Source organism: Camelus dromedarius, chromosome 25 (genome assembly GCF_036321535.1).
Source record: "Camelus dromedarius isolate mCamDro1 chromosome 25, mCamDro1.pat, whole genome shotgun sequence".
NCBI lineage: Eukaryota > Metazoa > Chordata > Mammalia > Artiodactyla > Camelidae > Camelus > Camelus dromedarius.
Window position 1 is genome coordinate 5,707,198 of NC_087460.1, and position 15,653 is coordinate 5,722,850.

The 15,653-nt window shown below is 42.2% G+C and overlaps 2 protein-coding genes and 1 non-coding gene across 3 annotated transcripts in view; 1 reads left to right on the plus strand and 2 right to left on the minus strand.

Moving 5' to 3' along the window:
• RIMKLB (ribosomal modification protein rimK like family member B) overlaps positions 1-15,653 on the plus strand; it is a 98,633-nt gene that overhangs the window by 8,292 nt on the left and 74,688 nt on the right. The window lies entirely within an intron of this gene.
• On the minus strand, positions 964-9,152 carry AICDA (activation induced cytidine deaminase). Its single transcript, XM_010990892.3, has 5 exons — positions 9,075-9,152; positions 4,264-4,411; positions 2,659-2,932; positions 2,255-2,370; positions 964-1,875 (listed from the first exon to the last, which is right to left on the minus strand). Exons 1-5 carry the CDS (start codon positions 9,080-9,082, stop codon positions 1,822-1,824), a joined length of 600 nt encoding a protein of 199 aa, XP_010989194.1. The 5' UTR covers positions 9,083-9,152; the 3' UTR covers positions 964-1,821.
• Positions 5,868-5,940, minus strand: TRNAG-ACC (transfer RNA glycine (anticodon ACC)). Its single transcript has one exon. It is a non-coding gene; the product is annotated as a tRNA-Gly (tRNA).

The following is a 15,653-nucleotide window of genomic DNA, read 5'->3' on the forward strand; positions in this document are numbered from 1 at the left end:
AAAAGGCAGTCATTTGCTAGGCTTTTCCTGACTTTCAAAGAGCAGACTGAAGCAGGTACTAATTAGGGAAGTTCTTAGATTTAGATATTTGATACACTGAGTTAATTTTTGCATGTGGTAGAGGTCCATGTTCAATCTTTTGCATATGAATATCTAGTTGTCCCAGCACCTTTTGTTGAAAAGAGTTCTTTCTCCCACTGAATATTCCTGGCACCCTTGTCAGAAGTCAGTTGAACACAGATGCACAGGACTCTGAAGTCCATTCCATCATACTGACTTTGTAATTTAACTTTTAAAAAATCACTTTTGGAATTATTTTCATTTGGCATTTAATCTCCAAGATTTCTGAAGTTATTTATCATTTATTCAGTTGATGGAAGTAAAACAGAATCAAATTTGCAGTGGGAAAAATTAACTAAGAATCAGGAGAATGGTTTCATAGCAATGTTGTTACCATGTTAGACTATGTTAGAATGATGTATTTTGCTAGTAGAATCAAGACATTACAAGACATTAGGAATCCATTTCAATATATCAGAAAAATTATGATAAAAATATTGGACATTACATAGCATAACATACAATAAGAATGAATACATGAATAAGGATTTTACATTTAACTCTTTCACAAACTAGGTACAATAAGGGTAAGAAGGTACAATTATGCATTCAGCTTGCCCTGTGGCTCTTTTTCTCTGCATTGCAAGGGTTGCTAAGTAATTACTGCACAGTGATCAGGTTTTTCTGAGTAGTTTTCGCATAGTCAAGGAGCGTTGTTAGGGACACAGGCATGATCTTGACATGTGGGCTCACTCCGTTTTACTGGATACAATACTATTTCCTTGCAATGCTCTGTCATCCTTCCCTCCTAATTACTTTCTTTTGTCACTGTCTCTTATATAGTCAGCATTTCTTTGAGAGAAGCGACATATACATGCAAAAGGAGGAAAACCTTGACCTGGTTGGCATCGCTGAGGTTCAAAGATCCACCAGAGAGAATAGATTTTCCTTTCCTCAACATTCAAGCAACTGCCTTCCAAGCATTCTCTAGTTACATGGGAAATGTGTGGTTTCAAAGCTGTGACTTTAAAAGGATCTGTTTGCAGATTTGTTACTTGGGGCATCAATTCACTTTTAGAGTGTCTTCTTCACAGCCCTCAGATTCATTTTAAGATCCGTTATTATACAAGAACCTGTGACCCTGTGTATTCCATACCAAGAAAAAAAATCCTCTTTTACAAACATAAAAACATGCTTCAGACAATGAGTACATACAGCACGTGCTTGGGTATTAATGCTTTGAAGAGATGGTTTGGAGGGTACAATCACGCAGATTATCTCATTAGGAAGTTCTATAGATCACAGCCTGACAGAAGTTTGTTCACTTAAAAAGTGAACCCCGAAGGAAAAGAGTAGAAAAATTTATCAATAACACCACTGAAAACTCAGAAAGAATAAAATATTAAAGGATACTGGTTATAAAACATTTGATCCTCTCACCATACTTTTAAGCATTTATCTTCTTTCTTCCTGTTTCAAAAGTCAACAATATTGACGTTAAGATGCTCCCAGGCCCTGCAGTTCTGTCGTTTCCCAGTAGGGGGCAGTGTTGCCTTTAAAGCCTGCACCAGTTGCGGCATTAACCCTGATGGGTCTGCGTTTCTTCTCTATTTTAAAGACATCTTTTTAAAGTCATATATAAATACTTCTCCCCTAAACTCAGAGTGAGAGTTGAAGAAAAACAGAATTCCTGAAGGATCGTTCTTTTACCCACAATCTTCAGAGATATTTCTTGATACGTGACGTTCTTGGAGCTTGGTATCAAAGTCCCAAAGTACGAAATGCATCTCGTAGGTCGTCCACCTCATATAGGGGCTGTGGAGAGACAGTGAGTGGCTCTGTAATGTTTCCCGAAGGAAGGAAGTTGAGAGGGAGAGGGCCAGGAAGTAGGAAGACAGGAAGGAATTCTACCAGGAGGGAGACAGATCTCGAGAAGAGTCAGGAGTGGGGAAAGAAGAGAAGGGAAAGAAATCTTAGCAGAGGGCTCTGAACTAAAACAACAGAAGATTAAACTCAATTGTAGGAGAAATGACAACAAAAAGACGAAGAGAAAATATTTTTATCAGAGGAAAAATAGGAGAGAATGAATCACACACGAAAATGTAGGAAATATAAGAAAAGAAAATACTAGTAGCTCCAGAAAAAGGTGACTTTAGAGAGAGTAAGAAAATAAGCCAAGAAGGGCCTTACTTACCAAAAGGATGCGTCGAAGCTGTCTGGACAGACGAACCGAATTTTCATGCAGCCCCTCCCAGGCTTTGAAAGTTTTTTCACGATTTGCCACAAAAGTATTCCAGCAATAAAAATAATCTTTAAAAAAGACAGGGAAAGGGGTAGAAGATGGCTCAGATCTCAAATCAAGAGGAAAGAAAGAACTGTCCCTACCCCGACCCCTTTTAATTCTCATTGCCCCCAAGGCCTCGAGTCCAAGAAAGCCAGTGATTCATCTCCTCCGATTCTAGTGGATAAGTTTTGGCTCCAAAGGCGAACTAGAACTCAGTTAGGACTCTCCCCTCTGCCTCCCCCCACTGACTCTTCTCAGTCTGAATCGCAAGCCCCGCTTTTCCGAGCCGGGCGGAAGGGCCCCTCCCCGCGCACCTTTGAAGGTCATGATGGCGATCTGGACCCCCGCGCGGTGCAGCCGCCGCAGCCCCTCGGGCTCCGCCTTGCGGTCCTTGTCGCAGAAGTAGAGGCGCGCCGTGAAGATCCTCAGACTCAGGTTGGGGTACCCTCTCAGAAAGTCGGCCACGTGCCGCGCACAGTCGTAGCAGGGGCTCCACGAGGTGAACCAGGTGACGCGGTAGCACCGGCCGGGGTCCAGGTCCCAGTCGGAGATGTAGCGGAGGAAGAGCAGTTCCACGTGGCACCCCGCCTGCGGGGAGGGCGCGGGGCTCAGCCGGTGGTGGTTGCGACGTCCACGCGGTGCGGGAGCTTTAGGGGCTTAATCCCACCCCCTCCCACGGTAGCCGGGTCTGGAGTGTCGGCAGTTCCGCGGCGTTACAGGAAGGCCAAGCAACTACTTGAAGCGAGCACAGGGGTAGGTGGGCCCCATAGCCCTTGCCCTTCGGGCTTTAGTGAGGGAAAAGGCTCGCGGTTTTCTGTGGGAGCGGGGGGGGGGGGGGGGGGTGAAGCGAGTTGAGTGGATGAAGGCCTCACGCTGCCTCAGTGGAGATTTTAATTTACGTTTGTGAAGCTACTTTTTCTGCCTTTGAGGGGAAGGAAAATGGCTTGGGGGTGTCTGCTGACGTAACGTTGTAGAAATACACTGAACCACGAGGTGGAGGTCAGAGAATTCACAGTTGGCAACCAGATGACTAGATTTAGATTATGACGTGGCGAACAGGGGGGTCGTACAAGACAGGTAACCAGCACTGCTCTGGGCTAAGAGCCATTAAATCAGGCACACCTTGTTTTATTGCGCTTGGCTTTATTGGACTTTGCAGATACTGCGTTTTTTTGGAGGGGGAGCAGTGGGTAGGGGAGGTAATAAGGTGTATTTATTTATTTGAATGGAGGCCACGGGGATTGAACCCAGGATTTCATGCATGCTAAGCATGCGCTCTGCCACTGAGCTATACCCTCCCCGACTAGATACGGCGTTTTGAAGACCTGTGGCAATCCTGCCTCGAGCAAGTCTACCGGGACCATTTCTTTCCATAGCACTTGCTCACTTTGTGTCTCTGTCACATTTTGGTAATTCTTGCAAATTTCAAACTTTCCATTATTGCATTTGATATGGTGATCTTTGTTACTCCTATGACCTGCTGAAGGCTCAGATGATGGTTAGCAATCTTTACTAATGAACTTAAAAAATTAAGGTATGTACATTGTTTTTTTTTTTTTTAACGATTTAATGCTACTGCATAAAGAATTAAAGTATAGTATATATATTTTATATACGCTGGGAAATCAACAGATTCGTGGGCCTTTACTGCAATATTTGCTTTTCTGCACTGGTCTGGAACCAAACCTGCAATATCTCCGAGGTCCACCAGTAATGTGTTTGCTCTTTGTATGATCCCCATGCCCGTAATAATAACCACAATACTGAGACATAGCAAGTCCGCTTAGTATTGAAGAAAAGAGATTTGAGGAATCTAGTGGCGACACAAAGGAAACAGGCTGAAAGTAGTGCCATCAGCAGGTGGCTTTAAAAGTGCCCTCAGCTCTGCTTTCAACTGCCTGGGAAGCAAATATCGATACCTGGTTTCGAAGGTGCCCGAAGTCCAGTGAGAAGGAGGTGGCACTGTCTCGCCGCTTCACCACATAGCACAAGTAGGTCTCGTGGCGGCCCCTAGCCCAGCGCACGTTTTTGAAGTGGTAAAGAAACTTCCTCTGCTTCATCAGGAGGCTGTGGGCGAGAGGCGGGGAGAAAGTGAAAGGCTGCTTCTGGCTTTCCTTCAGCTTTTAGAAGACTCTGTAATACTTGGGCCAAATCAGAGAAGATGCTCTTGCTTCCTTTGTTGGATGCCTGAGACTCACTGAGCTTGGAATCCATTACAAACCCCTTTTCATGCTTGTATTTAAGACCAGCTGAGACACAGCAAGAATCCCAAAGCCACATGAGCTCACAGGACAGTCTCCCGGGGCTGCCTTGTAGCTGCTGACAGCTTGGAATTACAAACCTGTTCCCCAGTCCCATAAAGATCTGTTCAGGTTTCCTTTCCAGTCCCTACCTACATGTCCAGCATGTACCTCAAACTCAATGTGCTCAAAACAGTAGTCCTCAGTTAGCCCTCTGTCCTGCCTCCTCTACTGACTTTCCACCCCAGGTAACCAGGCCAAGAGCTTGGGGATCATCTGGTTCTGTCTCCTTCACTCCTTATATTTAATTAATCATCTAAGTGTAATGAGTCAAACTTCCAAATATTTCTGGGTGTGCACCTGCCCTATCCTCTCTGTTCTCTGCTTCAGTCTAAGCCCTAATCTTTCCCTTTATCCATTGTCCCAACCTTTTCATTGGTCTCTCTGCCTCCAGTCCCTTCAAAGTAACATTTCCCACATTGCACCTGACAGAGCTCACAAAACCCCAGGCATGAGCCTGTCACCCCTGTGCCGAAAAGCGCCTAACTTCTTCCCACGGAATAAGCTCCAAACTCTTCAATGTGGTACTTACTGAGGCCAGCTTCTACGTTTGGGCGTCAACCTGCCTTTCTAGCCTCATTTCCTGGTTCTTTTCCTCTTTTCTCCACCCCCTGGCCCGAGTCTCCTTTCCTTCAGCTTTCTCTGTCCAGCCACCTTTCAGCTCTTCTAGGAAGACCTTCCTCACCACCACTATCCCAGAATTTCTAGGCAAAAATCGAACACTAACAGCAACGAAAAACCCTCCAGGAGCTCTCTGTGTTCTCCCACTTATCTTTGTCAAAGCAGTCAACCTTTGTTACCAGTTGATTGCTGACATTTCTGTCTTCTCAATTAGACTTTCTGTGTTTTGAGTCAGGAAGTGTCACTCTTTGAGTCATGTGTTTAAGAGCGACCCTTGACTGTTGTCAACCTGAATACTAACAAAAAGTAGAAAGTTAAAAAAATTAAATATTAAAGAATTAAAAAGTTTGGAATACCAGTGTTCAAGGATAATTAGACATACTATCTAATGATAATTACTGTTAATATGCTGGTTTTTCCTTCTAGTTTTCTTATAGGCATATATTTACATGATTTTGATTACACTGATTTCATCTGCAATTTCATATTCTGCTGGTTTTTAATTACAGGACTTCTTAGGGCTTTTTAAAAAATTAAAAATTTAAATTTTTTCTTATTTTTAGCGGGGGGAGGTAATTAGGTTCTTATTTATTTATCTTGAATGGAGGTACTGGGGATTGAACCCAGGACCTTGTGCATGGTAGGCACTCACTCTACCATTGAGCTATACCCTCCCCATACTCTGCTGCTTCTTAAACTTGGCAAAATAAATACCTTGCTGTGTTGTTTGCACATAGGGACAGATTGCTTTTCCTCATTGTTTTCTAGCACAGTGTCTTGCAAATCATAAGCTCTAAATTGAGTTGAACTTGTGAATATACTCTCTGCTACCACAAGTTTCTTTGCGGTTGTGAACATGGATACAGTGTGGTTGAGGCCAAAGCACCCTGGTTTTTGTTCCTAGTCTTTTCCAGAAATGTATTTATCCAATTTGTGCGCCATCTCATGGCATTGATCAGAAGTGCATGGGGCTTGTAAAAGTGATGACCTAGTCAGTCATTTGAATACGGTTTGCTGGCAAGAGAATTGAAACTTTTTACAACTTTTTTTTTTTACATTGAGGTATAATTTACATACTTCACCCATTTAAAATGTAAAGTTCTATGAATATGGGCAGATGTAAACACCCAAAACTGCTACCACAATCAGGATACAGAACATTTTCAGGGCACCCCTCCCCCCGAGTTTCTTCACATACCTCTTCATTCAGTTCTTCCCCTCTCTCCCAGGCGACACTAAATCTGCTTTCTGTAACTAGAAATTACTGTTTATTTCCTAGAATTTCCTATAAAGCACACGTTATCTCCGCCTTTGTATCTGAATTCTTTCACTAAGCACATTGTGACTCTGACATTCATTCCTGGTGTTGCATGTTTCAGCATAGTTTATTCTTTTTTTTTTTTTTTAACTGCAAAGCAATGTTCCATTGCATGGATACAGCACATTTCATTTATTTGTTCACATGTTATGGACCTTTGGATTGTTTCCACTCTGGGGCTACTGTGAATAAAGCTTCTTACATTTAAATACCAGTCTATGTATGGACACATGTTGATTATTGATATTTTAATGGGATACAGAAAACGTACCTAAATTTTCATGTCAAGGACCCAAATGTCACCCTTATTAAATAGATAAAGCAAGGACAAGCGATTTTAAAGCTCTTGCAGTTTGACTATCTTCCTTACACACGTGAAACTTACTGGGATCCCCTTTAAAACCTCAGGCAGAGAATTAGATATATCACCAGTGCACACATTATGTATATCAAACCATATAAAAACTAATCAACCACATTATTTTAGAATGAAGAATGCATTTTTGGCAGGGATCTGAAATGGATGCTAACAAAGATTTAATAAAAACTGGCTTTATTTTAAAGGGATAAGCATTTACGATGGTAACCAGCACAGCGCTACCACTGTTATAATTGCTTTTACCTAATTAGCATATACTCACCCTCAGCATATTACATAAACCGAATACATAGCAAGTGCTTCACAGTGGTTGAGCGCATGCTGAGCATGCACAAGGTCCTGGATTCAATTCCCAGTACCTCCATAAAAAAAATAAACAAATAAACCTAATTACCCCCCTTCCAAAAAACAAACAAACAAACAAACAAAAAATGCCTAATAAATACTGAAGAGGAAGAAAAAATATTTCTTTGGGGTGCAGTCAGGTTTAAATAGAGTAAACATCATCTCTTAGCAATAAATGCCTTTTACATTTAACCTGCCCTCTTAGGCTGTGTGGACGAGCGGTGGGGGCAGTGGGGAACTGAAGCCCGCACTGCTGGTGGGGGGGCGCTGCTACCCGGAGGAGGAGGAAGTGTTCTGGGAGTGTGGGAAAGGACATGATGTAGGGAAGGGGGCTGAGATGGCTTTCTACCTCCTTCCCACCGTGAAAATACACTCGTCCTGATCCATCAGAAGTTACCAGGCACAGCAAGGCGAATTGCATGACTGCCCTGTTAACTTTCTTGATCCATCACGTCCCTTTGGCTGTAGCTGGGAGCCTGCTCCCAGCAACCTGTTTCCCTCTGCTTTCTCTTTAGAGTTCGAAGGACTCAGCAGAGGCAGTTTTCAGGCCCACAGGTTGACAGCTGCTCAGGACAGCTGTGTTCCCTGAGGCAGAACCCGAGCTACATCCCCGTCAATGCAAACCAGAGACAAACGGGTTAAAAATAATCGTACAAAGCCATCCTCTCCTGCCTGCGTGCCAGCACGTCTCTGCTCTGCTGATGTGATTCTCCTGAATGAAAATCATACATTTCCCTTTTTCTCCTGTTGAATTTCATCTTTCCTCCTCCTTTGACTTTCTCTGAATGTCAACTCAGATTCACCATGGCTTTGCATTTCATTATTTACAAGCGTCTCCACTGAGCCGTTTTCCTCTCTCAGTCAGTACCTCAGGTTAGTTTTCAAAATCTCACTGTAAACTCAGCTGACATTGGACATTTTGCCCTCAAAATTTTCTGAAGAGCATTTAATCTACCATGAAGATTCTTAGCTGTATAGTTTAAATTCTTTGCAAAAGAATTAAATGGAGATGAAATACAAGGATTTGGTGTAAATTTTCATGCATTTGCAGTAATCATAAAAATAGAAATAAAGTTCTGTGATAATAACTTAAGTGTCATAAACTTCACGTGAAGACATTGTGGAAATCTTACAGAGTCCATGTTCAAGAAGTAAGTTATGTCTGAAGGAATTGAAAGACTAGGCAAATAGCAAAAATGTCACTAACTGCCTGACAACTGTTCCTATCATATTAAATAAGTTGCTTGACTGAATATGATAGACACAGTCATAGTGACTTGCAAGCAATTAATTATGAATGTTGACATTTAAAAATAATTTCCTTACTGCAAAATTACTCAGTAACGTCTCCCTAAGAAAGCTTCACTTTAAGGGGTTTTATACTTAAAGGTTTACAGAATTATTACAATTGCCACTACTGTTTTTAGTACAGTGGTGCTGTGACCTTTTCATGATTTGAGTCTCTTAACATTTGCTGGGTTAGTATGACTACCATAAACTAGCTCTAAGTGCAAGGATATGTCGACACATGGTGCATAAAATTTCTTTTGAATGTGGCAAGGAGAGAGAAAGGGAGAGTTAGGCGGAGAGCAGGTAATATCTGGACAGAAGATGAGACAGATCCAGAGAAATAAATGTGCACCTTGACCCAAGCAGATCTTGTGAGTCAGACAGTGACAGGGGAGAAAGGACCAGCTACTCATCAAAGTACTCCCATTGGCTCTGGGACAGAGGCCAAGGCAACCACCCGCAAGCAGCCTGCTTTACCTGTCCATGGTGGAATCCAGGGTGGCTCTCTTTGCTCCTTGACAGTCCTAAGCCAAGGAAAGCTTGCCTCCTCACTGCTGCTGCAATGACTGACAGTGCATTGGCCCCTCACATTCAAATTTAAACTTAACCCCTTGGGCTCCTCCCCCAAGAGCATCACCACCACCAGGTACCCCAGCAGCCTTCCTCCTGTTTGGGTCCAGTGAAGCTGGGCGGGGCTGTCAGAGGCAGAATCCCATAGGTAAAATGGTTGAGGTCTGCTTAATGTATAGGTTCCTTTAAGGCTGTTTCTGGAAATATCCAGTCTGTGTTCCACAGGTAATAAAGACAAGGAGACAGGAGGGGTAGACCCTTTGTAACTTGTGCTCATGCTAACAGACAATATCTTTAATCTTAAAAGTGTAATAATAATGCTTATTTAAATACCATCTTGTGTTCTGTAAGCCAAAAGCATCTTTTCCCTCATTTAATTACACAATTATCTCTGAGCCTCAGTGGAGACCAGCTCCTGCTTTGTGACTGAGCAAGCCAGCTCAGTCAGTTGTAGAGGACATAGAAATTTTGCCTTCCAAACCTGAATTTTTTTTTTTCCTCTCTCTGACTGCATTCCAAAAATTGCTAGGCTCACACAGGCACCTGTTGTCTATGGCAGCATAACCAAAATAATCTATTATTTAAAAAAAAAAATTTTGAAGGCTCGATGATTACACCAGAAAGTAATTTTTGCCTAAAACCCATCTTTTCCACAAAAGCCGTATTAATTTGAACTCAGAAGCAGCAGCCTCTCCAACATAAGAAAAAATTGTTTATTTCATCAGACAGAATCAGCATCTAAATGAGTGCATTGAACTTGGAAAACAGGTTGAGCTTTTCAAACAAGAGGCTTTAAGTTCCTTCCCTCCTGCAAGCCGGTCTATTGAAGGTGCTGCTCCTCTCTCCTACCCGAGTCCGTCTGCATTCTATTTATTTATCCAATGGAGATTTAATACCTACCAGATGACAGAGACTCCGCTAGGAGCTGGGGATACAAATAGTCAGCAAAGCGGCGAGGGCCCCTGCTGTCTGCCTGCTCAAGGCTCTGAATACCGATTATACATCCACGATCCCCAAATCCATAGTCCTCGTCCAGAGCGCTCCCTCGAACTCGGGGCAGGTATGTCCACCTTCCATTTCTGCACCTCCGTCTGGGTGTCTCATGGGCTTTTCAAACATGGCTCACACGGAGCACCTGCTCTCCCCACACCCCGCCACCATCCCTGTCTCGGGCAATGGCATTCTTCCTAGGGCTCAACCTGGCCGTCTCCCTGCTTGCTCTCTTCCTTTTAAACCCGCGCCCAGTCCGTTAGCAAACCCTACTGACTGTACTTGCAGAATCAATCCGGGCATTGATCACGTTTCACCACCTCCTGGTCTGAGCAACCCGGATCATTGCGTTTAGCTTCTCAACTAACTGGTCTTCCTGCTTCCACCTTTCTTCAATTACAGTCTCTTCTCCACACAGCAATCCCTTCCAAACATTTCAGATCACGTCTCGTGTGGGCAGAACTCTCCACGGCTCCTCATTCTCTCAGTAAGCCAGCATCCTCACAAGGGCTCATGAGACCCTCTACCATCTGGCCTGCCTTGCTTTCTCCTTGCTCACACGCCTGCCTTGGAGCTTTGCGCTTGCTGGGTTGCTCTTCCCTGCACATCGTTATGGCTTCATGCCGTGTTTATTTCTCGTCTTTGCTCACATACTCCCTCGTAGTTGAAGCTTTCCCTCGTCCCCGTATCTACAATTTCAACTCTATCCCACCACCCTGGCATTTCCTTTTCTCTTCCCCTAATTTATATTTCTCTTCGGAAGGCTTATTATGAGAAAGCATGAGGCTGAGCTTAACTAAATGACAATATAAAATAATTAAATGTCAATAAAAGACTAAAATTAAAATTACAGAATCATAGCAGTTGAAGTTGAAGTTGAAGGAATCTTAGCATTCACCTAGCCCTGTGCATCTCAAAATGGGATAGGCATATCTGGAGCTATGCCTGAATCTGGATCAAAACGACAGGATCAACAGGTCATGCTATTCTATAACATAAAGGTTTTCCAAAGATTAGGGCGAAACTGTTTTTACTTAAAATTATCTTGAGTAGAATATTATAATATGTACATTAGTTTTCCCTAGTCCCTAGACTTACAGCTTTTCCTCGTTGTCCTCTCTCACCCTCATATAAAAAGTAAAATTCCTCACAACATGGAAGATTATAGCAATTTTTATTTTCCCTGTTTGGAGAGTAAGCCCACATCTGGCAGGCCCACAAGTCAGTAGAGCATCACGTACATGTTAAAGACAAAACACAGATTCCAGGGAAGTTTCAGCGTAACATGGGTGGTTTGGGATTATAGCTTCCGATTCTTAGCGTTTCTTATTTTTCTCTTCTTTGTAGGGCAATTTAATGGGAAAAACAAACTGAGTTCCATATTCTCTACAGAGAATTCTTGCGAAGGTATTTCGAGCAGTGGTCTCCTACTCTTAGAGAATCCCAGTAACGGGACACATGCCGCCCGCTCAGTGCCGTGAGTTCAGAGGCAGAAGAATCCATCATCTAATGCTTCACGATAGACCTAGGGCTTGATGAGACCTTGATAAATGGGTAAAATTTTAATAAAGTGTATGCAGCAGAGACTCTCTGGAGGCTAGTCTTTTTTTTTTTTTTTTTTTAAATGGAGGTACTGGGGACTGAACCCAGTGCTAAGCATGCACTCTACCACTGAGCTATAGCCACCCACCTGGAGGACAGTCTTTGCAGATGAACTTGTGCCCTAGCTCTAGACCTTTTACATATGAGAGGCATGGCATTGGGAAAGAATTCTTTCCCCATAGCGTCATTCCAAGAACCTACTTAGCTTTACTGTGTGTGCGTGTGACAGCAGGGTATCTGGAATATGTGAACGTGCTCAATACAATTTCTCATCTTTGCCCCGAGTGTCAGAAACAGCATGAGCAAAGGCAGGACTCTAAAGACGTGCTTCCTAAGTTTTAGCAACAATGAGTGGCTTGTTCTGGTTTGAGTGATGCCTCCTAACCAAATAATGATGACAGACAAAAATGAGATGCTATTCAGATTTCTCATAAGCTTCTTAAGGAAAGCTTTCTAACAAAATAACTTGCATAATGGCTGCAAAAAAAAGTTGTTAAAGAGGCATGATTTACTCAGCATAAGAACATAACTATTTCTGAGAAAGCTTATTTCCTGCTCACCTTTCTACTGTTAAAGAAAAGCACATCTCTTAGAGTGACAATAGCGTTTTTCATTCCTGGAGATCTGGAGTTAGTCAGATTAAAAAAACAATTCTGTGGGGGTTTTTTTCCAGTTATTTTTAAAAGTTATTTTCCTTACTGACTACCTTTTCCCCCTCACCAGCTTCTCTTGAAAAGTTGAAAACCACAGGACAGCCTGGTTGGTTTACTTTTAACAGAAACAATGTGGCTTGGAAATTGTGCCCCTGGTAGCTGAGTTAAGGCTTGGACACCTGGACTTCACCACTGTTAGCCTTCATCATGGGAAGCATAAGGTGGGGTTTCATTATGGCCAGTGCATGAGGCCAGAAGGCCCCCTGGGATTCTCCAGAATGTACATTCCTGCGTCTCAGAGCCAAGATGCTCAGACAATGACTCCCCAGGCCTCTATTTTTGGACACCAGGTAGATTGTTCAATATGATACCTTGTTGTTTTTGAAAAAGAGCCCAAAGATGTTTCCGCGTGGGTTAAAGTGTGGTCTTTGGGGTGCCTCAACTTCTGCATTTCCCAATTTTTGTTTTTTCTCGGTTGACTATCAGCCATATTACTGAATTTCTCTGGGGTGTGAAGAAGTTGAGGGACAGATCTTTTACACAAATACAGGAATTACTCAACTTCTGCTGTGCAGCTGCCTGGGACTTAGAGGTTGAGAGAACAAATAAGTATTAATCAAAAACCTGGGGCTTGTCAAAAGGCTAAAGAAAGAGTTATTTTTGATAGGAAAATTAATTAAAGCTTCAGTGATTGTGCACATATAAGACAAAGTATAGGATAGAGGGAAAAGTTAGGTTTTTGTAATCAAACACATGAGGACTTAAATTGTCTTCACCACTTCCTAGTGATCGTCTTTGAGTACTGCCTATTGCCATGTTTTAGTCCCCCCATGAATAGAATTTGAATAAATAAAAGTAATAATCGCTAACCTTTATTGTGAACATACTTTCAGTCAGGTTCTGTGCGAAGCATGTCACATATATTATCTCATTTAAGTCTAACAGCTGGGAACTATTATCTGAATTTTAAAATGTGACCATTGAGGTCCAGAGAGTTGAAACAATTATCTTAAGGCTGTTAAAAATGAAGAAGTCATTCAGCATGTGGCCTAGTAAATGGAAGTTGTTCTATAAAGAACAACTGTGTTTATAAAATATAACAGCTGATATATTTGAAAAATATAAATTATGTTCATCAAAATGTTATCTGTTCCCATGGTTCAAAGTTTTTCTGGTCAGTAATAAAATGGGAGTGAGTAATTTTGAGGTTCTCATTTCCTTATGAGTAAGTGCATAAAATTGCATATTCTGGTGTTTAATCCCTACAGATTTTGATTTAGTAATTCTGGAGTGCAGCCCAGGGCTTTGCCTTTTTGACAAACACCCATTAATTCCAAGCAGGTGGTCAGTTAAAATTGCCTTAGAAGGACTCTAAAGTCCCTCCCGAGCTCTAAAATTCTGTGACTTTATATACTTTTGAAAGATTTGTGTGTATGTGTGTGCTTGTTTGCTTATTAAGCAGTTGAAGTGCCAAGGGACATTAGAAATGCTCCAAATAGGATGCAGGTCTTTTTCTCCTCTTGGCGGGTATCTGCATGCCAGAGACCAAATTTCAGAGTATTTGTTTGCTCAGTGATATAAGGAATGATGTCATGTAAGGAGTGATGTGATTTCATTGACTGAAATGTTGATAAAAAAATAGCTCTAAGATGGATTAGGGACAGTTCCTGAGGTAAGGATCGCAGATTTAAAATGTTACCTGTAGACTTGCCATTCTGCATTCTGTTTCTGTCTAAATAGTCACCAACAGTTACTGGGAATCAGGTCACCCTCCTGAGGAAGTCCTGACACCCTCCTGGCAAATCCTTCCTCCTTGATTCTCACCTCTTGGTTGTCTGTGCTGATACAACTTTCTTCTACAATAATTATTTCATCACTACCAATTTGATCATACCACCCCCTCTTTTTTTCATACCTCTTTGTGATTTAACTAATTCAGTATCTTAGAGATTTGAGAAACAGGTACTTGATATCAACAGCCCCCAATTCCTGAGTAAGTGAGCCTGGTTTCCTCCCTCCTCGGGACCCCCATGTCTTTCCCCCTCTGCCATCCCGCCATCCCATCTACACATTGACTTGAAGTACCACCAAGATCTCTTCACTTTGTTACCAGAGGGGGACAGGCAGAATCTACTTCCTCAGCACAATTAGAGACCCATTCAGTTCACTCAGCTCCGGTAAATTTATTCATCACGGCCCTGCCTCACACATCCTGGTTACTTTAGACCTCCAGCCACAGGTTCCTTAAAGGAGATACGCTACAACATAAAAAGAAGTGATGTTGAAGTTCTTTTTTTTGTTGTTGTTGTGTGTGTATATATACATTTATTGAAGTATAGTCAATTTACAATGTTGTGTTGTGTCAGTTTCTGATGTACAGCATAATGCTTCAGTCATACATGAACAGACATACATTCATTTTCATATTCTTTTTACCATAAGCTACTACAGGATATTGAATACAGTTCCCTGTGCTCTACAGTATGAACTTCCTGTTCATCACTTGTTGTTATTTTATATATATTAGTTTGTATCTGCAAATCTCCCAGTTTATCCCTTCCCAACCCCTTCCCCCCGTAACCATAAGTTTGTTTTCTATGTCTGTGAGGAAGTTCTTTCTGTTGAGACAATTATCTTGGATATGCTATGCAGCTGATAACTTATATCCCATACAGATAATCTTAAAAATTCCGGTTATGGCAGAAACAAAAGGCCACATAGTGCATGAAATATCCAGAATAGATAAATTCAGAGGAGCAGAGAGCAGATTGGTGGTTCTCAGGTGCTGGGGTGGAGGTGGGAGGCGGGGCAGGCGGTGGTGAATAGAAATGACTGCTTAATGAATACGGGGTTTTCTTCTGGGGTGATAAGGTTTTGGAAATACACAGAGGTGGTATTTGGACAACAATGTGTGTACTAAGTGTCACCGAATTGTATACTCGAAAATGGTTAATTTCATGCTATGTGAATTTCACCAAAATAAAACATTTAAAAATCCTGATTAATTCAGAGATGTCTAGGGGCTGAACAGCCAGACTTAGGACAAGAGTGATGACAGGTATTCTCTGTTGGGATGTGTAAGCAGAGGAGAAAGTCCGTAGCTAAGAGAAGCAAAGGTGATTTGTTCCCGGGGACAGAGGAGAGACAAGAATAGAAATGGGGCCGGGAAAAAAAGAAATCAGATATAAATGGGAAACTGAGTTGACCAGAACAGGTGCTTACCAGAAGGCTATGGGCCAAG